Source organism: Triturus cristatus, chromosome 9 (assembly GCF_964204655.1).
Source record: "Triturus cristatus chromosome 9, aTriCri1.1, whole genome shotgun sequence".
Classification (NCBI taxonomy): Eukaryota; Metazoa; Chordata; class Amphibia; order Caudata; family Salamandridae; genus Triturus; species Triturus cristatus.
In genome coordinates, this window is record NC_140592.1 from 390272517 (window position 1) to 390295120 (window position 22604).

Below are 22604 nucleotides of genomic sequence, written 5' to 3' on the forward strand. Positions count from 1 at the left end.
AAACTCTGGGAAGACCCCCTGGTTCTAACAGCCTCCCAGTCGAATTCTTTAAGAGAAATGCCGGGATCATTGGTCCTTATCTCCTTAATCTGTATCTTGAGGCAAGAGATGAGAGAACACTGCCACCAGATTGTAGTCATGCTACAATAGTGGTCATTCAAAAGTTAGGGAAAACAAGGAACGATTTGTAGTTCCTGTCGACCTATTTCACTGCGCAATGTGGAGGCCAAGATTTTAGCAAAGATGTTGGCCATGCGGCTCATTGGAGTCATATCCCCCTCCCTAGTTCATATGGACCAATCAAGCTTTAAGCCGTGAAGGAGCAGCGTATTCAGTCTCCTTATACTCCAAAATTAGTTGGCAACAGTCCACCCTGACAAGAATCTCATATATTGCTCTCCTTGGATGCTGAAAAGGCGTTTGATGCATTCTCTGAAGGTTTTGGACCCAAATTCCTGGCCTGGATTGCATTGTTATATCAGGCCCCAATAGCCGCTGTGAGAGTAAATGGTACCCTCTCCTCGGAGTTTCCTATTGGAAGGGAATGTGACAGAGATGTCCTCTGTCCCCCTCTTGTTCGCCCGTACGCTGGAGACTGCAGAGGATGAGAGGATTTTGCTGAATGCAGAGGATATCCTCTTGTATGTCACCCAGCCGAGGGAAGACGATCCCGGTGGTGTTCCAGGTCTTGGCGTATTATAATGCCCAAGCGGGATACCCAATGAATTGGGACAAATCTGTCTTGTATCCGACGGGCGGAGAACTGGACTTCTCGCCCTTCCTGGGAGACGGCGGCTAGATATGGAAGTTTTCCATTACCTTGGGGTCTATGTAACCTCAGATAAAGAGTGCCGCTTAAAACAGAATCTTCGGAGGATGATGGCAGATTTCCACGCAGATATGACCGCTGGAAGGTGTTACCATTAACACTGTTCGACAGAGCGGCCATGTTCAAAATGATCACCCTACCTATATTCTTATATGTCCTTCAAAATACCTATTGTAAAATCCCAGATGAGATTTTCACTAAGATAGGTTGGGAAGTCTGAAAATTGCTATGAAATGATGGACACCCTAGGGTGGCACTGGAGACACTAAAGCACAATCAATACAATGGTGGTATTGCCCTTTAGCCATCCGAGCTTACTACTGGGCGGCTCACCTGATCGTTATTAATGACTGGGAATACGCGCCAGGTAACCATCCTACCTATGCACTTGAGAGGAGTCTATTCCAATTGCGGTTTTATGTGCATTACCTCTATGGGGAGGAAGGGGACGAGATGGCTACTGCCGGGAACCCAGGTGACAATTGAGGTTTGGAACAGGGCGGGGAGATGTTTGAGGTGCGCAACTAGGAACACTAGAAAGATCCTTCGAGGGTGCGGGGGAGATTGAAGGAAGTTGAAAAGCTGAGGGGTTTCAGAGATTGGAACCTCATTGGGATACCTAAACTTGTCGATTTCTTCGAAGAAGGGGTTTTATTCCCTCTGGCTCCCTTGAGCATGCTTACCAACTTAGTGACATACAATATTTCAAATATGTACCACTCAGACATGCTTGGTGTGAAGAGGACTGGAAGCTCCTGATATTCCCGAATAGGCATCCTTGGAGGGTAGACTGGTCCACGGAGAGCTAGAGGCAAAAGATATTACTTATACCTAAAAAACAATAACATGCCTGACTACCTGACGAACTTGAGGAGAAAATAGAAAAGTGAAATGGGAGGCTTGGATGACAAGGATTGGGAGGCAGCCCTAATGCACCCTTGGGAGGTGGTGATTAATTCAAGATTAAGACTCATACAGTTTAAAATTCTGTTGGTTCCCTGCTCGTCGGACGGCCGCGCATCTAAATATGTAAAATAGTTTCTGTAACAAACTTAATTACAGAACGGCACACCGAGCAGAGTTAAAGCTGTTTAATCAGCACAGCAGAAACACGTGAAAAAGGCTTTTGTCGCTGAAACGCGTCTGAGTCTGTAAAAAGTGTTTCTGCTGTGCTGATTAAACAACTTTAACTCTGCTGAGAGTGCCATTCTGTAATTAAGTTTGTTACAGAAGCTAATTTGTATATATATATATATATATATATATATATATATATATATATATTTTTTTTTTTTTAAATATTTTTATTTTGTTTTCTCAGTGAACAAGAAAAGGTGCACAAACTCGCACCTACAACAATAAAAGTATCAAAGTGGGAGAGCAGCCGTTCAACATTAGCAGATACAGATTTTGCAAATAGGTACAGAAAGGCTGCCAAACAGGTATCTGAAATTATACAAAGACTATCAGTTGCCAATCAAAGAGCATTAGGACTGAATTGGTGGGAACACACATGTATTATCCAGCACGTCTGTATCGTAGTATTTACTTCAGGGACCCCAGACTTTTTTAACATTTCCTCGGACCCCTCTTTTTAGGTCTCGCCTGAGCCAGCGCATGCGCTCCACTGGCGAGACATTTAGTGAGTGGGCATTCAAAAATCCGTGCACAGGCACGAGCAAAGGCGCCATCTGGCTTTCCTCTCTCGTCATGGGCACGCGCGCACGCATGCACCCCTCGCGTGCTTGTTTTCTTCCACTTTTAAGGCCGCACGGCCAATGCTTGTTCATTCTTTCCCCCTCCCCTCTAACAGGCCTGGCATATGATTTTGGCTTTGTTCGCCGTTCCTCTAAATGAAAATGTCACACTCCCTTTTAAGAGTGAACTTGCGAAACTGGTCAAACCAGCCTGCCGCAGCAGTGTTCGATTACTTTCCCCCTTCAGCTTTGTAGACACAACTCGGCCCTAACAATGCCGGTATCTGGTTCAGGGTAGATTAAAGCATGTGCTTTTTTGTACGATAAACGATGTGGAAATCTAATTCACCTTGATGTGTCCTTTCAGTCTTTATTTTAATTTTTTTCCTCACTCCCTCTCACCCTTTCTGTCTCACGGTTTTTTCTTCCCATTCCTTTGAAAGTATTGAAGATAAGTTCTAAGAACCGTCTCTCCCTTCCAGCGCAGGAAGTGAATTAAAATGACAGCCAACTACAGGAAGAGTAAGGCAAAAGGCAATTTTTAACGCTAATGGTGTGCCTCGCATGAGAAATATGCGTGTCCATGTCCTTCGCAGCGCTTCCACCGGCAGAAAAGGCACATTTCGATACTGTCTTCTGTGAAATTAATTTTTTGCTTTGCTCAGCCATTTTATGTTGCGGTTTGTAACTATCTTGCATGGTCTTCTAGGCACAGTAATTGGCGTCCATTATCCGAGAAGAGACATTCTCTTGTGTCATAGACTGCAATGTATTTTATTTACCTCCTGGTTGAGTTCCTGGGGCTTTTCTTGCAGACCAGGATCTGTTTTGTCAAGGTTACATGTCTAGTGCTCAGTAGTTTACCCCTTAGAGAAACCCCCTGCCCTATTTTGGTTGAAACGTGGGTGCATTTCTTAAATCATTAGACATGGGGAAAGGAGAAAATTATCCATGCTTCTCTTCGAATTGTAATTAATATTCTAGTCGCAATCCCCAATGTCAAACCCTAAGCTGTCAATTAGCTGACTTTGCAAACCTTTCAGTGGGTGAAGCGAGGGAGATGCAGAAAGGACCCATGCCCTCAACCCATTCACTTCATAAGGTGCGTTGTTAGCTTTTTCTGTCATTCAGTGACAGTCTAACCAGGCAGCAGCAGCAACTGGGAATGGAAGGTCTCCTGCCCACATGCACTTGAACCCAAACAAGGATTTCATCCATCTCGTATTTTGGATTGCTTTTTCCACTTGCGTTTTATTTCTGGTCTAAAGACCGATTTAACTGTTCTGCCAGACTCATATTTCCCAGAAAAATTCATAAGAGTACATACACATATGGTGGCTTTTGGGCAGCACTTTCCATCCATTGAGCTGTACAGGTGCCAGTCACATTTCACTTCTGCCTACCACAGCATACAGCATGGGGTAATAGGTCAGCCCACCTCGGTCACTGGCTTTTTTCACTGAGTTATGGCATTTTGCTTGTGGCCACCTAAAAAGTAGTCAATTTCAGTGGCAATATTGGTGGGTCAAGCTGTGCTTTAATTTCATATTTTTCTAACTTATTTTTGCGATTAGGATTTTTTTTTGGGGGGGGGGGGGCGGGACATATGCATGCCACCTTTAGGGCAATGGTATTTTTACCTTTAAGCGTTAAGTCCCTAAAATGTAGGCATGTAAAAATACATCAAAACCATTTCAGGCTTGCCAAAGTCAGACCTATTGGCTTTGGTAGTGCTTGTTTGTGGTGGTGTTTACCACAGCGGACATGCTTTATGTTTGTATTAAATGTATCTTGTTCTCTTGAGCCTTTCTTTCTGTTTCTGTACTTATGTTGGTATTATTTTTTCTTGTAGCAGTGAGGCTTTATTGTAACAAGACTAGACCCTTGCTTCTACCTAATGGCAGAGTTAGGTTTCGTTTCGTTCGTTGGTCTAGAATGCAGGAGCATTTGGATAGCTTTTAGGTAATTGTATGCTTTGTGGGATCCCACCCAGTCCATATAACAGTCCTCCTTCCACAGAACCTATTTTGATCAGAGTTCAGGACAAGAGCGCTACTGGAGCATGTTTGATTTGGTGAAAAGCCTCTTCTCAAAGAGGATGGGAAGCCAGTGAAACCAGCATTGGCATAGCCAATAGGTCTCGCCTTTGGGACCTTATAAGTGTTTAGCCATGCAACAGTTGATGTTGTTGCACCAAGGATATTGTGCTGCATAACTAAATACTTATAAGGTCCCAAAAGCGAGACCTTATGGCTATGACAATGCTTGTTTTATAAGTGACCTTCTCAGCTGTTTTCCGCGCCCTCCACAGCAGATAATGTGAAACGTGAAGTATTGCATAATGACAAATGACACCAAATACTTTTCTCATTGGTTTTTAGGACAATCCAAGTCCTGAACTTTAACATAATGCCATGGTGGATGATGTGATCTAAACAAGTAGATTGGTCTGTGGAAGGAATAAGGCAAATAATGAAGAAAAATCAAGATATGTAAGGGAGAATGTGAGAGAGGTGAATTTATGTCAAGCAGGTGGCCTGGATAAAAATAAAAGTGCCAGTTTGGGCCTGACGAGTCTCTGATGTGTAACACAATAGGATTAATCTATGTACAATATCCTGTTTATGTCTGTGCATCATGTCAAATATACTATCATTGTAACAATGAACGAAATGTTAATAAAAATTGTTTAACAAAAAAGAAAAAGTAAAAAAAAAGTGTCAGGGTGTTCAAAGTCGAGGCACAGCTTAGGGACCTCATACAGGTTATATTAGTATGATGAAATTAAGTGAAGCTTAGTGACACAAGGACTGGGATATGAGCAGGGAACCAACAAGTAGGAAGAGAGAAAAGTGTCCTAGGTTTTGTTTGATACTACAAGGGAGGTAACGTTGAAGTTAAAAGCATTTTCCTTCAATCATGTGTGTGTGTATTTGTATTGTATATCTGTTGGCTGCATCGTGGGGGTGATTTATTGGCATTCCTTTCCACTGTACTGCTATATACGTGTAGATTTGGTTCTGACATTCTCCATCTCACTTGGCACCAGCAGTGCCTCTAATTTAATACACCATAATTTGTTGGTATACAGCTCGACTTCATTACCTGTGGCGTCTAATTTCTCCTGTGCACATACAAAACTCTTCAACTAGAGCCAGTCAGTGGCCTTCTCAAGTGATTTGTCTCTATTTGTAACTAATTCATAATAGGTTTTAGAAGGGCTTCTAATCCACGCCAATATTGGTCTGCTGTTGCTTCGGAGATCAGCTGGAACAGATATTTCTTTATGTTCTGAAAAAGAACAGCAGCAGTACTCGGTTCACGAGTAGGCTGTGATCAACGACCTGCTGCATAGCACAATGCAGTTAGGTTTTGAAGACGACAAACAAATGGAAAAGATTCTCAGCTGAAAATATTTGGAAATCTTTATCACGCTTATTCATATTGGATATACTGAAAACACAGAGCATATGGTACAAGTGGACTGAAGTATTGTTTGAGAGACCTTGCTTAGCAGGGGCTGTGTCATACATACGGCGCATTTTTCCTGTTTGTGCCGGGCGCATCCTTTGAAAGGTGCACTGGGCGCAAACAAGGAACATGCACCGTACTAGAAAGAATTTGATGTCCCCAAGGCCCTGGAGGCAGTGCATTCATGTGAAAAACAGAGTTGCTGCTTTGAAGCCGCTCGGTGTTTCACAGTGCAGACGGCAACCCAACTGCACTTTTAAGGGGGATTAGAGATGTCCTTGCAGGCGGGTGCAGTGAGTGATTGCACCCACCTATAAAGGAATGTCTTAGAGGAGTGGGGGGGGGGGGGGGGGAGTTGATGGGACCCCTTTTACCCCCTCCAGATGACTGCAATCAGGGGGTGCACCGAAAGTGCACATCCTGACAGCTTCTTTGCTTTTCCGCCCGAGTCAATAATGTGGCGTGGGTGCAGAGGCATAGGGATTCCCTCATTTGCATGGGGTCATTCCAAATGAGGGAACACCCTCTGATGATAGCGCTGGTGCTTTGTGTGTGCCAGAGCGATTGTTACAGTAGGGGATGCACAAGCATCTGCGGCCCCTTCTGTAATACCAAAGTAGCCTGGGGACGCGTAATGTGTGCGCAAGCACCCGTTGTGCCCCTGGGGCACTTCTGTATTATGGCCCTAGGTTGCAAGGTACAGAAGTAAGGCAATGGGAAGAGACCCAAATAAGAGCCCAAGTGGTGTATGAGCCACATTCTCAAGGTACACTTTGTGCCTAATGGTTCTGAAACCAATGGAATCTTCAAAGAAGTATAGAATTAGGCACTCAAAGCAATCAGCCACTTATTCATGAAGGGTATTATGAAAATTACCATACGTACTTGTAAAACGGAAACTGTAAGGAGGTGACAATACAAAAATAAATAGACAACCTATAATAAATACTTTGAAATGAAAATGTACAACGATCTGTAGCAGAGGAGCTTTGACCATATACATAAATAAAATAGATCTCGTCCTCACCTATGTTTTCCAACCCATCGTAGTTAACCGGAGAGCCACTCAAATCCACAGCTTCTACTGGTACGTCTTTGTGATTTATGAAATCCCAGCTAAATTTCCCTTTTCTGTTTGCACGAAACCACTCCTCCTGACCCTTAAACCTTCAATAAGACAAAAAGAAAGATCAGACTTCATATATTTTAAGCTACAATACCCATGGCAATCATGGAATTCAAAAACTTTCTGCTCAGAGGCATGTGTTCAAAATGAAACATGGCACAGGTACCTTATGCTGCCCTCGAAGGCCTGAGAGAGATCCAATATGAAACATACCACTGCCAAATATGCATTAATCAAATGTGTCCATCAGCATCATTTTGTTGTAACAATCATTCTCTGATCAGGAGGGAGAGGTTCAAAGGGGCACCCAGAAAGCAAGTAAGGAGTAAGAAGTGAGAGGACGCTGTTGTTGGCACAAGGGACATCTTCAACTACAAGATAACAGCTTAGGGAGGAACACCTGCACTGACTTGTTAAGAAATCAAAAGGTGCAAATACTTACATTTTTAAAGAGGTAGGAGCAGTAAACACAGACTGCTAATGGCTTATATTTCATGTGCAGTAATTATACAAGAGGAGACGCTCAAGTATTTAAGTCTACAGATGGGTTATAAAACATTTTGATTTTTTTTGTGTTTATATAAGAAGAGACAAAGCTGTTCACCTTTAATTTGGTTTGTAGCTGCTTGTGTATTTTTTTTTTTTGGGGGGGGGGGGGGGGGGGGGGGGGAGTGGTGGTGAAAAGATAAACAACAGCGCCTCCTGTGGGAAGCTGTGTCATCGGACTAGTAAAAGGCCACTAGGGGCCAAGCGAAGTGGCTGCTGCTCTCCACTACCCACTCTCGATTTAAGACCCATGACCCAATAAGCACACAGGAAAGGGCAGGTCTGAGTAGGGGTGAAAATCAGAGGGCAGAGAAGAGGCAACAACATGGGAGCTTTGAATCTGCAATTAACACATGGACTCAATGAAATGTGATTAGTGAACCAATATAGTGTGCACCAGCCTTCCTCTTCCAATGTGTTATCACTCCTCCTCTCCTTTACAACTTACCAACAGACTACCTTTTAGAAAAGCTCAATGCCACCTTTCTCTATGCCACATCCAGAAACATCTATGGCAGGGGCAGAATAACAATGAGAATTGTTGTAAAGCAAAGTATGAAGTTGGAAATCAGTCAGCATGCGTCAGAATCCCTTTCAAAGGGCCACAGGGCAAGCAGGGGTTGTTACTAAGCCAAACAGTCCAAGACTCCCTCAGGGGTGTTGTTTGAGCTGGATACAGAGAAGTGAACACAGGCTCACAACTCAAAATGCACTGAGTAGCAGCAATAAATCGTTGTCCAGCTAAACACTCACTTTTATGAGGAAAAAATAAATACAATTCTACCATTACCAACACAAAGGAGAAATGGGACCTTCACAAACAACTACATAGTTCCACCAAGGTCAGGGCTCTAGTGTTTCATGAGACAGTCCCCAGGGTCCCAATCCCTCCTCGGTCCTAGCGATGGTAGTTATTTCCCAGTCACTATATACAATATCCAGGGCAAGCCCCACTAGTAGTCCGAGTCTCAAGAGTGCACTCTAACACTATTTTAAAGTCAACAGTTTTCCAGCACCGCAGCGCTAACTAGCAATCAGTCTCCCCAGGGCCGACTAGTCTGTTATCAGTTCTACCTGCACCTGCATGCTTGGAGCATCCAGAGTTCCTGAGCAAGCCCCGTCCGCAGGGGCTTAGAGCGACAACAGCTGAATCAGGTGAGATTTGCCGCATGCGGCCCAGCTGGCTGCACACAGCAGGTGCAGAGTTCCTCATACGCGGTCGTGCCAAGAAGCAACCAGAGGTTTTTTGGCGCCTCCTTGCAGTTTAAGGGTCCAATAAGAGAATCATAAAGAGTAGGACTGGGAGCCCTGGGCTAACCTTTTGATGCACATATTACTGTGGCTGACATCCACATGTGAACTTTAGTCTCTCCAAGGGCTTGTGTTGTGGGACTGTCAGCTTCAGAGACATCCCTGCTGTGACAGACTGTTTTTCAAGGGGAAGAGGGAGCAGGAGCATACACTTCAAAAGAAGCAGAACCCCAACATAAAACTTCAAACACTCAGACCCTAAATCATATTGGGTATCTGGAAATGTACTATAAGAAAGGGAGGTTGAGACCTCAAAAACTCATCTGCCAACCAGCAGGACAGGCTACATGAGGAGGGGAGGGGAAGCTCTGCAAGACTTCTGCCTGTGGACTGGGGGCGAAGGCCTGCTAGTCTCCCTGCTTGGTCAGGGCACATCCCCCAGGTAATCCAAGAGCATCCAACCTGGAGCACCAGCACCTGCCTGATTGCCAAGACCAGTGTGCTCTGTGAGGAAGAGGAGAGCGTTGGAGGGAGCAAGGTCCAGTGGGGGAGCCCTGTCAAGTGGACTCCCTGTGTGAGGCGCGAGAAAATGGCTGCTACACCGATCAGGTTGTTGCACGTATGCAGGACAGAGTCGGCGACCCCTGTATGCCAGGAGAGGGCCACTCTGAAAATAGCCGCATGAAAGACTGCGTGCAGTAAGGGTCGACGACCTGTGCAGTAGCAGTGTGATGACCCTGTATGCCAGGAGGGGACGCCGTAGTGTAAGACTACAGTGTGGTACAGGTCGAAGCCCTGTATGGTAGTGGTGCAGCGACCCCATATGTTAGAATGGGCAGCCATGGATAACTCTGTCATATTGACCAAGATGCATCCTGTGGACAGTAAGCGGTGGTGACCCCTTATATCAGAAGTCACTGAAACCACCAAAGGCTACAACTTTTTCTACCCCGTTCGATAAGCAAGGACACCGTGGGAGCACTGTCACCCAAGCGTGGTGCCAAGATCAGGCTTGTCCTAGCTACCCCCCCCATAGGGAGTGTGTGAACACACTTACCCCGAAGGACATGCCTCAAGAAACCTCAATTCGCTGCAGGAGTGTGACCACGAGGGACAGAGCTAGCACCTGCTGAGTGCAGACGGGAATCCGCGTGCAGCTGACCCACCTGATTTGAGCTGGAGCTGCTGCGAGCCTCTTTGGAAGGGGCGCATTCTAGTGCACCGAACGGTTCCTTCCTACTGATGCGGGTAAGACTAGTCTTAAGCCTGATGATCCCAGGGGAAATTGCTGCTAAGTCAAGCGCTTGTATGCTGAAACACTACTGACTTTAAATCAGATTTGTAGTGGAGACTCGGACTACCAGTGGGGCATACCCTGGATGTTACCAATAGCAAATGGGGAATAACCACAATGGCTAATGTGAGGAGTGGGATAGGGAATTGGCAGAGAGACACTAGAACCCCGACCTAAGACGAGGACTGTATAGTTGTTTGTGAATGTTGTATTCTTCCGTTGGGTGGTTAGTGGTAAAAACAAAATACTTATTTTTTTTCATAAAAGTGAGTATTTGGCTCAACAATGATTTATTGGTGCCGCTCCACACATTTTGAGCTGTGAGCCGATGTTTATTAATCTGTATCCACACCTCCCCAAGGGAGTCTTGGACTGCTAGGCCACGTTTACCATTGAGAGTCAAGTACAGAAGTGGTACTTGGCCCAATTACCCAGAATCTATAGTAGGCTGGCCCCCAGGACATCAGCAATAAAAGGCCTCAACCACCATGGCTGGGTCCAGTAGTCTCTGCAAATCCTGTGGTCCCCCAAAAGGGGTTCTGACTGGAACATTATAAGTTGGAAGTCACTGATCACGGTTTCTAATATATATGACAAGTTTAGATTATATTGTGTACGCAGGGGGTGTGTTGCAATTACAAACATGTGGGGTGAAGTCCCGGTGCCTGTCACATGGTCTCATTCATGGACCAGTATAGGACTGATTTGTCCATTGGTGGGTTATATGAATTAAGTGTTGACTAGAACCACTAATTTGGGTTATGGTTGGAGATACAGTTATCAACAACTCAATATTGCAATTCGTACTGTAGTGATTTGGTATTACAATAGCTCAGTACCTCCAAGATGGCAGTGGTTGGCTTATGGCCTAGTTATTTTAGACACGCTGATAAAACAGGAGCATTTGCAGTGTGTTAATCAAGCTCTGAAAGAACAGGGGAAAATTAGCGAGGAGCACAACCACAGATGCGGGGAATGTGTGGCGGTTTTGATGGCACAGGCTCTTGTAATCACAGGCCTAGGTAGATATTAAAGATAAAATGTTGATAATGGGCATACTCTTGGTTTCTCCATGAGTGACAATACTGTTTTTGATGTGCAATAGTTTGAATTGGACTAGTGAGTGGGACCTGATCAAAATAGCAGAAGCTGCCCACGAGTTGCAAGTGTAGAAAACTGGGCTTTTGTTGCAGTTATAACCCCACTTTTTGCCCCCTTTTTAGCTACTAAATGCTGGTTTTTGACTCCGACAGTGCACTGAGGCCTGCTAACCAGAACTCAGTGCCAGTGCTCCTTTCCCAAAACAAGTTGTTGTCCAATTGTGCTACAATTGGCTAAGGACTTTAGCACCCCTGTAAGTCCCTAGTAAGTGGTACCACAGGTACCTAGGGCATGAGTGCTAAAGAGGGTCCCAAAGGGCTGCAGGATGTCTTATGCCACCCTAAGGGACCCACACACAAATTTCACACAGAATGCCATTGCAGGCTGTGTGACATGGTGCAACGCATGAGTGGAAACAGGACATGGCACACTCATGTGTGTCATGCCCAAGTCACTGCATCCAATATATGTAAGTCACCCCTAATGCAGGCCTTTGAGCCTTAAGGCAGGGTGCATTATAGTTTTTGTGAGGACATATCTGCATGAGCAGATATGCCCCTTTGATGTCTAGTTCTACTACTGGATATTGCCAGGTCAGCAGGGAAGCCATGTTAAGGTATGTACTATTCATTGGTCAAAACGAGTTCCCCAGCTAGATAATGGCTTAACTGAAACACATAGTGTTTGGTATCAAATACCTCGCATTAATAAACCCAAACTGACTCCAGTGATGGTTCAATAAATACTTTTTGATAAGGTCCCCATTGTTTATTCTGTGTACCTCTCCGACACCAAGTGAGCACGAGTGACTGAGCGAAAGCACTGTACTGTTTCCATGATCCCTGAAGGATCAAAGGTTGTCATGTTCGATAGTTGCCAGAAACTATTCGCTCCTTTGTAAAGTTAGGGGGCTTATGGTGGCACTGTGAGCTAGCTGGTCTAAAGACGAACATATCCTTTGGGGGTGTCTGGAACCAGTCTTGACAAAAATCCCTTATTTATGTTGTCAAAATGTGCGTTCTTTTTAGGAGCTACACCACAAAACAAAATGTAACCGTCTGCCATCTTGGTGATGGTAGAATTAGGAAGTCCGGGACAGGGTTATGCCCACTCTTCACAGGAAATGGTCATATAGGTGGCATAGTGACCCAAGGGGTAGTCATATAGGTGGCATAGTGACCCAAGGGGTAAGTAGCCCATTGGCTACTACCCTACACTCCCCTAATGCCCCTAAATTTAGTATTTAGGGGAGCCCCTGGCACCAGGAAATCAGATTCTTGCCGACCTAAGAAGAACATCGAAGAGCTGCGAGAAACATGGACTGTGGAGAAGCAACTGACTTGCCGCCACCCTGCTGGCCTGTCTACTGTTCGTGACAAACTTGCAACCAAGTCATCTCATCCTGCAGCTGCTGTGCCTTCAAAAGCCTGGGAGGACTGACTGTCTTCAACAAAGACCCAGGAACTCCTGTGAAGTAGCAGAACTGCTTCCCTGCACCCTGCAGGCCCTCCAAAAGAACTGTGATGACTTCAGACTTGGGACAACCGACGCCATGACACGCCTGCACACGGACGCCCCAGATTCTCCAGAGGTGACCTGTTGGAGTGGTTATGGACCTTGCGCTGTACTCACTTTAAGTCTAGGAGATTGGTCCCGTAAGTTGCTGCGAAGTGCCTCAATGCAGTGCATGTTTTTCCCCATAGGATAACATTGGGTACCTGATGCTGAAAAGCACCTCTGCACCTGGTCACCCCAGTGCCACCCGAGGTGACCTGTTGGTGCTGCCTTGGACCTTGCCCCAAATTCACCTCAAGTCCAGAAGATTGGTCCAGTAAATCGTTAAGTGCCCGAATGCAGTACATGTTTTCCCCCATAGGATAACAGTACCGCTCCCCAAAATTGCACTAATTGTCAGCTTTTGAAAACTGTAGAAATTCATAACTCAAAGAGTGCTTGCCTGATTTTGATGATCTTGATATCTAAATTCATATAAATGTATGTGCTATTTTTATAAAATTGTCTCAGATTTCTTTGCGTGTGTGTCTCCCTTACTGCCTTTGTGTGTGCAATAAATGCTTACACTACTCTCCCACACTACCACAAACGAGAGCATTTTCGGTGTCATTTGTGCCTCTGTAATTCCTTTGGGGACTTGTCTGGACTCTTTACACAGTGTACCTTTTTTTGGTTCACTATATAAAGAGCCAGCTGCCTACAGCATGGTATGAATTTCTGATGGAGCGAGTTTTACGGATACACACAAAGTGAAGCTGTCCACGCCAAGAATGTGTGGATGTTTTTTCACTGCATAGGCGCTTTACGGGTGCTGGCTCCTGCCGAGGGGGTATGCATGGTCATTGCATGGGTAATGATAGTCGAGTCTCAGTGTCTTTAATACGCTATTGGTGTGTTTGGCAATATCAATCCATTCCCACCTGGGTGAGGCCCTAATTAGTAGTCAGCCCACAGTTAGTATGGAATTAGTTACCAGTAGTGTGGTCTCTTTAAGTTATGTACATATCTTTTGATGCAGGCACGATAGTCAGGTGACATTGGTCCTGGTGAGACCCGAACAGTAAATACGGGTTGAAATTTCGACACCCCTCCCTTGGTTTTTCTAGTATTCAAGTTACATAAAGGATTCTCCATATAAACGTATACTAACTCTCTTTCAAGTTCATGAGAATTATTTGACAACCAGGTAGATTTATTTACAGTGTCTTTGTGTATACTAATGGTACATATTGTTTTTTCACTTGAGCACTGTCATCTGCACTAGCCTTACACTGGATCTAACCAGCATGATGAGCTCATCTGATGTTATTTCATTAGTAATAAATGATGAAATAATTGTGTATACCTTGGAGTCACACAAGGGGTTTACTGTGAATGAGTGCCACTGGATTATTGTTGTATTCTATGTTTACCCTGGTCCTCACGGGCAGATAAGGGTATCCTTGGAATATTGGAACCGTGTTTGCCTAGGGTAACAAAATATCAGCATTAGGAGTCCAGGCATCAGTGTGGTTGGGCATTAAGGGCAGGAGAGCATGTCCATCAGCATGCGTAGGACTTTTCAGTTCCAACAGCATGCCAAAGAATAAGCTAGAACCCCAAAAATCAGAAAATATAACAGCTGCTGTTAGATCTGAAAAAATAAATGTTTGTATTTTGAATCCAATTTGGCAAGCACTTTTTAGGTCTCGCTAGAGCCAGCGCATGCGCAGGCACACCTGGGCTCTCAAACTTATTTCCTTACTATTCCATCGCTAGCTGGTCTTTAGGAAATTGCTTTATCCCCTTGTACCTCAGTTCTTATGTACGGCTAATTGTGTTTATGTTCAAAATGCTCAATCTTAAACAAGCATTGGCATAGCCAATAGGACTCGCTTTTGGGACCTTCTAAGTGTTTAGTTATGCAGCACAATATCCTTGGTGCAACCACATCAACTGTTGCATGGCTAAACACTTATAAGGTCCCAAAGGTGAGACCTATTGGCTACGCCAATGCTTGTTTCTTTGTGGAAGCTCACAATTTCTGCTCACTCAAAACATGTACTCCTGGCACCAAACATGTGGGCGAAGCCAAAGTCCCTCACTAGTGATGCTCACATAATTGTCTGGCGACAGATGTGCTGTCAAGCCAGACCATTAAAAAGTGGTGGTTTGTCTATGGCCATAACAAGAGGGAAGAGAGGTGGTGGCGAGATGGTAGCTGGCATTCTCAAAACGGGAGAAGAGAGGTTAAAGAGGAAAGGAGAAGAAAAAGGGAAAAAAAAGGCAACAGTTAGTTATGGTAAAACTAGGGACTGCAGAACCACTGTAGATGAAAGGCACTTTTACAGTTACAATAAGCAACTTTTGAGTGTCATTCATTTTGAACAATTTCTGGAAACGGGTTTGTGGATAAAGCATAACCTAAACAGATTTCCACCAGTCCATTTTTCTTGTAAATCACATACATGTAAGTAACTCATCTTAGTTCTGTTACTATACTTGATTTTTGGAAAATAAATACCTTGCTGCCCCTCTTTGACAAAGGACGAAATATACGCCTGCCACATACTTTCCATACAGATTCTCTGTGAATGTGAAATGCCTGCAGAAAAAGAGGGAGACATTTCAGCACATGTTCTCGCCAGTATGATTTTCTAGAAAATATCTAGAACTTTGCGACCTGCCATTTAAATATACAAAAGCTGATCTGCCTTCACAGGAACACCTGAGAGGGTTCCTCATAGCATTTTAATAGCGGAGTAATGAATTCAACTGTGGAGCAAAATGATTTTCTTAGGGAGAACAACAGTAATTCATTAGAACACGAAAACATGGGCGTTTCTATTTAAATTAAATATTCTGTTATAGCAGGTAAAGGAAAGATGTATTTAGTCTCAAAGGCTACCTTCATATCAGGCAGCAATTCCTGAAGATGATCTGCTCATTGCAAAACGCTTAACATATCAGTGAAAAAGGACAGAAACAGGAGACAGATTCTGTAATGTTACTTCACATTTGCCTGGAGTAGGGTTACTGCATATTTTGGTAGGATACATACTGATAGTAAAGGAAAATTACAGTGCAATAGGCGATTACATGCAATTTTGACATTCGATTAATTTCTCTTCAAGCTCCACTGCAAAGACTTACAACTCAACACACTATTTAACAGTGGTTTCACCAGCAAGTAAATCCAATGCAAATCAATCCATGGAACAGGAAGGTTCTACCTCTAGTTATTGATGTGTAGACTGTCAGCCATGAGTAGCCATGGCTAAATGGTGCTAATTACAGAGGCTTATCTTTGCATCATTCATTGATGATCAGAAATCAAAATCAATGTCAAGGGTATCCTTCCTGTTATCCAAAGGCTTGCTTAGCAGATGCTGCACATATAAGCAAGAGAAAAACCCTACGCAAGTCAAAGAACGATTGTGATCCAGTTTAAATAACCTGAAACATCACAAGGAAATAATAATGGTAAAAGATGTCACAGTTGTCCGCGCTGTGGAGCAGATTATTTTGTGAGCTAAAACAGCAACATCTAGGAATTTAAAAAGTTCTGTGGTACGTGGGCCGGAGGTGCGTTTTTTTTCCTCACGGGCTCTGTGACGTTCTTTGAGAAACGTTGCAAATTCCCAAAGTTGTTACATTTTACACTTTCCCACAATTAAAGTAATTCGGAGCGTCTGAAACAAATTATGTTGCAACAGAAAAAATAATAGCTTTCATTAGCCACTGTGCATAGACCCCTACAATTGGTAAACAAATGGTATGCATACATTTTCCACCTTCTCTCGGTTTCACTAGACAGAGGTATATAAAAGTGCTCAGAAAGTTTTCGTATTGGTCAACTTAAACAACCAAACTTGGAGCATAAATCAGAGATGCAAAAGGTGTAAATTTGCTGCCATAAAAAAACATAAAGGACTTGATACACAGTTTGTGGTGAGCACAGATTAGTAAGTATAATGACAGCGAAGAGAGCGCTGAAGACTAAGGGCCTTATTACGACTTTGGCGGTCTAGCAGCGGGCTGCCACCTCAGTACCCCAATGCGAGACTGCAAAAGCCACCCGCAAGATTAGGAGTTCAATCCGAGTCTGGCAGGTGGTGTTTTGCTGGTCCCATGGCAGTGCCTTTCTAAGGCTAATATTTGTGCCTTAGAAAGGCACCGCAATGGCAGCACCAAAGCACATTCCTGCACGGCATGGACTGTGCAGTCCATGCTGTGCAGGAACAGGGGGTGCATACAGACAGTGGGGCACATCATGTGCCCCCCCTGCATGCACCCCATGGCCCAGAGGCAGCAGTGCTTCCTCACCACCACACTTTTCATGACAGGCTCACCGCCATGAAAACTATGGCGCTGAGGAAACTCGTAATATGCTTGGCGGTGCCGCAGTAGCACCACCAGCATATTGCAGCCTCAGAAAGCTGCAAGACGGCCGCGGGATAACGGATCCCCAGCGGTTGCAGCGGTCCTGTGGCAGTCCAAACACCAAAGTCATATTAGGGCAGGTGGTCTGCCAATCTGGTGGTCCACGGACTACCACTGCGACTACGGCGGTCCTATAGACCACTGTAGTCGTAATAAGGCCCTAGGTGAGGCACGCCATGCTTCAGGAGACTATGATGTCAGCATAATAGTTGGACCTGTCTGTTATTGCAATCTATGAAATCTATGGTCTTTCAACTCCCTGAACTCATAATCGAAGGTCCTGTTAGTTCAATTTATGTGTTAGATGTCCGTTATGGAAATAGGCAAACTTCAAACTAGAGTGTCATATTTTCATTAGACAAGTTTGTTACATTTCAAGCCATAGATTAAAAAAACCTTAACACCACCCACATACGTATTTTTTTTGCGCAGCCTCCAGTGCTTCAACCTGATGCTCCAGTTGATGATGTTTTCCATATCATAAAACCTGGAATTCAGGTAGGAGAGAATCGTCTGCTTCAGTGGTCTCTGGGAGGGCTTGGCTGAGCTGCTGGTATTCCGACAGAAGATATCCAGAACGCGTACATATCTCCTGCATGGCCTTAGCTAAACAGAAAGAAAATCTGTAGGTGGGTTAAACCATTCAAAATCATTGCAACAAGAAAGAAAATCTGTAGGTGGGTTAAACCATTCAAAATCATTGCAACATTCAACAGTCTCAAATTCGGAAATCCCCATCTGATGCCTCAATTTATCACAGGCATACTAAATGCATCTACTGCAAGTGTTTTTTATAAGGATAAAATAATTTTAAAAGTCTATTGCAAACAGTAAAGAAAGACCAAAAAAGACTCTTGCGTAACCGTTTCAAAGCACAACAAGCATTGCCGTTTCTAGTAAAAAGATTTGAATGCTATGCCACTGATGCCTTAATTTGGGCAGAAAGGCACTTTACATCCTGTATGAGAGCTGCTGAGGGTATGGCCACTGAGCCTGCCAAGGGTGAGGGAGATCCTCGATTGTGAAATTATGATCCATCTCAAACTTACCATTAAAATGCATGGTTGGCTGAAGGATCCTTTAGTAAGAAGTGGCCAGTTTTCTAAGAGAAAATATGGGCAACACAAGGTCAGGAGTCAGGATGTGTAAGAGATGGGGTTGCTGGTTGACTGGGGTGTGAGCCCTGGTCAAGCAACAGGCACAATCCCTTCCTTGCAGAGTGAACCACAAAAAACAAACTAAATTAACATGTGCTTAACCCTGGGAAGCTTGGCACACAAGCAGTTAGGCTTAACTTAGAGGCAATGACTAAAGTATTTATGCAGCACACAAACAGTAATAAAGTGAAAAGAATCACAAACCAACTTAAAACAATAGATAATATTTTAACATATTATTTGACACCAAAATGACAAAACTCCAATGTGTAAAACTAAAGAATTGATTTTTAAAGTATTAAGTGAAAATAACGCCAAAAAGCACAAAGTGCCAACAAGGGATACCTGGCCTCGCTGGACCAGGACAAAGTCAAAAGTTCGGGCTGGCCACGATAGAATGCGGGCGAACTAAAGGGTCCAGGCTTGACCCGCTGAGCAAAAGTACCTTAGTCCGGGGTTGCGTCGATGTCAAAGATCCTGGAGGTGAGAAAGATGCAGGATGCAGACAAAGCAATGCGTAGATGCCGAAGCAATGCGTTGGTATCGATCATCGCAGCAGCAGTGATGTGCTGTCCTGATCCACGCATAGCAGCAATGCGACCTCTCCGATGAGTGCAGGGGGCTGCGATGCGGAGTTATTGCCATCGTTGTAGAGACTGCTGTCGACGGAGACACGAAGAACTCGAGCCAGTAGAAGCGTCACGCAGCGGAGATTCCGAAGTTGATGCGTTGGGTTGATCCACACAGCAGAGGCAATGCACCTGTTCTGGTCATGCAGCAGGGGTGATGCGCTGGTTGCAATCCATGCAACGGTGCCGGTGTGCAGGTTCGAGAGAGGATGCGTGGATTTGGCTGAAGCAAGCTCTATAAGCCCACTACCAAGGGTTCAGGACCGGGGTGGCACCACTTGGCACGACAGAGTCCAAGTGCAGAAGCGGGAGAGTTGAAGTCTTTTATGTCCCTGAGACTTAAGATCAGGAGGCCAGCCAACAAGTCCTTCGAGACACTCTGGATTCTCAGGGTCAACTGATGCACGTCCAGTCCTTCTCACCTAGACCAGGAGCAGCATCTCAGTATTGCAAGAAAGCAGTTTTTCCATAGCAGCAGTCCAGTAGAGTGGCAGTCTTTCAGCAGCACAGCAGTCCTTATTCCTGGTAGAGTATCCGCCGGTCCGGAAGTGTACTGAAGTGGTAGGGTCTGAGGTCTAGTTCTTACACGCAGTGATGTTTTTGAAGTGTGGGAGACTTCAAAAGAAGGGCCTCTGAAGTGCACAGAGATCCTCCCTTCCTGCCCTGGCTCCAGACGCAAGGTTATGCAGCCCTTTGTGTGGGGACAGGACACAGCCTATTCAGGTGTAACTGTGAGGTTGTGCCCAGATCCTCTCTCCCACCCTCTCAGGATGGGCCATCAAGTCACACCTAAGCTCCCATTGTGTGTGGCTGTCTAGGGGGAAGACACAATGCCCAGCTGTCACCCTCCCCACCCAGATGTGTATAAGACAGGCTGCAGGCACACAGAGCTTAATTTTCTAAAAGTGCAATTTTCGAAACTGTAGTGATAAATTTGACTTTGCCATTAAAGAGGATATATCATTACAATTCCATAGGTACTAAACATGATGGATATACCTTCTCTAAATTAGGAATTACAGCTTATTAAATGTAATAAGGATCCCTAAAGTTATCCTATGAGAGTGGTAGGTCTCACAGTAGTGAAAACCAAATTCAGGAATTTTTCAATACCAGGACATGCTAAACCTAAAAGTACATGTCCTACCTTTTACATACACAGCACCCTACCCTGTGGGCTATCTATGGCCTACTTTAGGGGTGACATATGTAATAGAAGGGGAGTTTAAGGCTTGGCAAGGGGTTTAAATGCCAAGTCGACATTGCCAGGTGACAATGGCTTCAGGCTTCAATGGCAGGCCTGGGACAAGTTTTAGAGAGCTATTTAGGCCACTGGCACAACAAGTGCTGCAGGCCCACTAGTAGCATTTAATTTACAGGCCCTGGGTATATGGTATACCGCTTTACAAGGAACTTATGAGTAAATTAAATACGCCAATTAGGCATATGCCAATCAAACCATGTTTAGAGGAGTGAGCACAAGCACTTTAGCACTGGTTAGCAGTGGTAAAAGTGCACAAAAACTAATTCAGCAAAATTGGAGGCAAGCAGGCAAAAGGTTTGGGGGAAGACCACCCTGAGGCCAACAGGTTGAACAGGATGCCTCCCATAAAGACTACATATTGTTACAACAGTACAAAACAGCACAACTGCAGTACCAAATGAGGGAATTCAATAGTCGCCGTAACTGACTGCTTCCCGTAAATTTTCAGTTGGTGAGGTGCTCGGTCATAACAGATTACTGGAAAAAAAAAAACTTGCACAAACATCCTCTTGTTCGAATTGGAAGCATCACCCCAAACTGACTCCATCATGACACCGGAACAGCTTTTCACAATCACGAATAACCAAAACATACAAAAGAATTTCTAAGGGTAAGCGAGAGGGAGGTCCAGGCCCAAATGGGATCCCGCCAATATTGTTCAAACATGATACAGAATACTGTGCCAAAGCACTAAAACCGATTTTTAATTCAATCCTGCAAAAATCAATGATACCGTCATCGTGGAGGGGCTTGATTATTTCACCGATTTATAAAACAGGCAGTAGGAATGATCCAAAAAGCTACCGGCTGGTAGCACTATTGGATAACAAAGCTAAATATTATGCAGGATTAATATTACAAGAATTAACGTCTTGGGCTACAGAAACTGTGGTACTACCACTAAATCAAACAGGCTTCTGCAAGAACATGGGGACCCCTACCAACATGTTAACCCTTTCGCTAATGATAGATGCTGCACTTGCACTAAAACAGCCCCTGTACTTGTTCTTTATTGACTACAACTCAGTGTTTGATCATATAAATAGAAACTTTCTGTGGCAAAAACTAAACAGGCTGAAAATCCCATCACTACTTTTAAAACAGCTAATTCTCTTACACAGCAATACCTGGGTGCAAGTATAACTGGGTGCAGGAGACCACCTAACAAAGAAGATCTCCACGACCTCCGGTCTGAAACAGGGCTGTGTGCTAGCCCCAATACTTGTTAAACTCTTTATGGCAGAGCTATCAGCCACACTGAACAAAAGCTACTCGCACGCCCGAAACTTGGTAGCTTGCATCTATCAAATCTATTCTATGCGGATGACCTTGTGCTCATTAGTCGAACACCCATTGGCCTACAGCGCTTGCTCGTCATCACATCCCGATATTCAGAGGTTAATAAACTTAGCATTAATCAAGAAAAAACAAAAGACATGAGCGTGAACACTCGCAAAACAAAGTCATATTACCACTGGCGTCTGGCAACATGCAAGCTAAAAGCCGTACAAGAGTACAAATACCTGGGAGTTATCATCAATAACAAAGGGAACTTCGCAGCTCAATGCGAAGCCATAAAAAAAAGGGGGATAATGACAGCTGTGGCACTAAGAAACCTAAAATATAAGATCTCTGGCTCAAGCTTCTTCTCCCTAACCATGGTGATCCAGGCAAAACTCATACCATCTATCACCTATGGAAGTGAAGCCATGAGAGAGAGAGATGCTGAAACACTGGACGGCACCACAGCAAGAGCACTGCAAATGATTTATGGGCTACCAAGATACACATCCCCCGTACAATTGAGACTAGAGTTCTAGATACAGAGACAAGAGCTGGCCCGTAAAGGAGCATAACATCAAAAGCTGGTATAAAATCAGAAAGGGGGAGCCAGAAACACTAAACGCCTACTTATGGAAAGAACTGCAAGCTAAGGAGGCATGTCCACACAGACGCTACCTGGAAAGCTCACTCGACCAACTAGGTCTATGACACCTCTGGGAGACATCAGGGACCTACGCAAGTAAAACAAAAATAGCTAACAACACTGTTAAAAAAGAATCCCTCATACAAGACAAAGCTACCTTTTCAGAGCGTGCACACGGCTGGTTTACCATACAGTCATACAGCAAAGCCTTACCCCAAACATAACTCCATACTGGCTTTTCCAAAACCACCAAAGAGAAGCTCCTGAAATTCCGCCTAGGTATATTACCATCTGCGTACCACCTGCCGTCATGGCTACGCCCACCGAAGTCAGCAACCTGTCGTCTCTGAGGGGAAGGGGAGGAGGATATTCCGC

The 22604-nt window shown here is 44.4% G+C and overlaps 1 protein-coding gene across 2 annotated transcripts in view; it reads right to left on the reverse strand.

Annotated features, from left to right (window-relative positions):
- The window catches only part of DMAC2 (distal membrane arm assembly component 2), an 86831-nt gene that overhangs the window by 37644 nt on the left and 26583 nt on the right, over positions 1-22604 (reverse strand). The window contains exons 2-4 of one of the 2 annotated variants that reach the window (XM_085625244.1): positions 17668-17858; positions 15334-15414; positions 7025-7164 (exon numbers count right to left, since the gene is read on the reverse strand). In XM_085625244.1, the coding sequence (XP_085481370.1) occupies positions 7025-7164; positions 15334-15414; positions 17668-17858 (412 nt within the window). Of the gene's footprint in view, positions 1-7024; positions 7165-15333; positions 15415-17667; positions 17876-22604 lie in introns of both variants that reach the window. The other variant, XM_085625245.1, reaches the window with a different exon arrangement.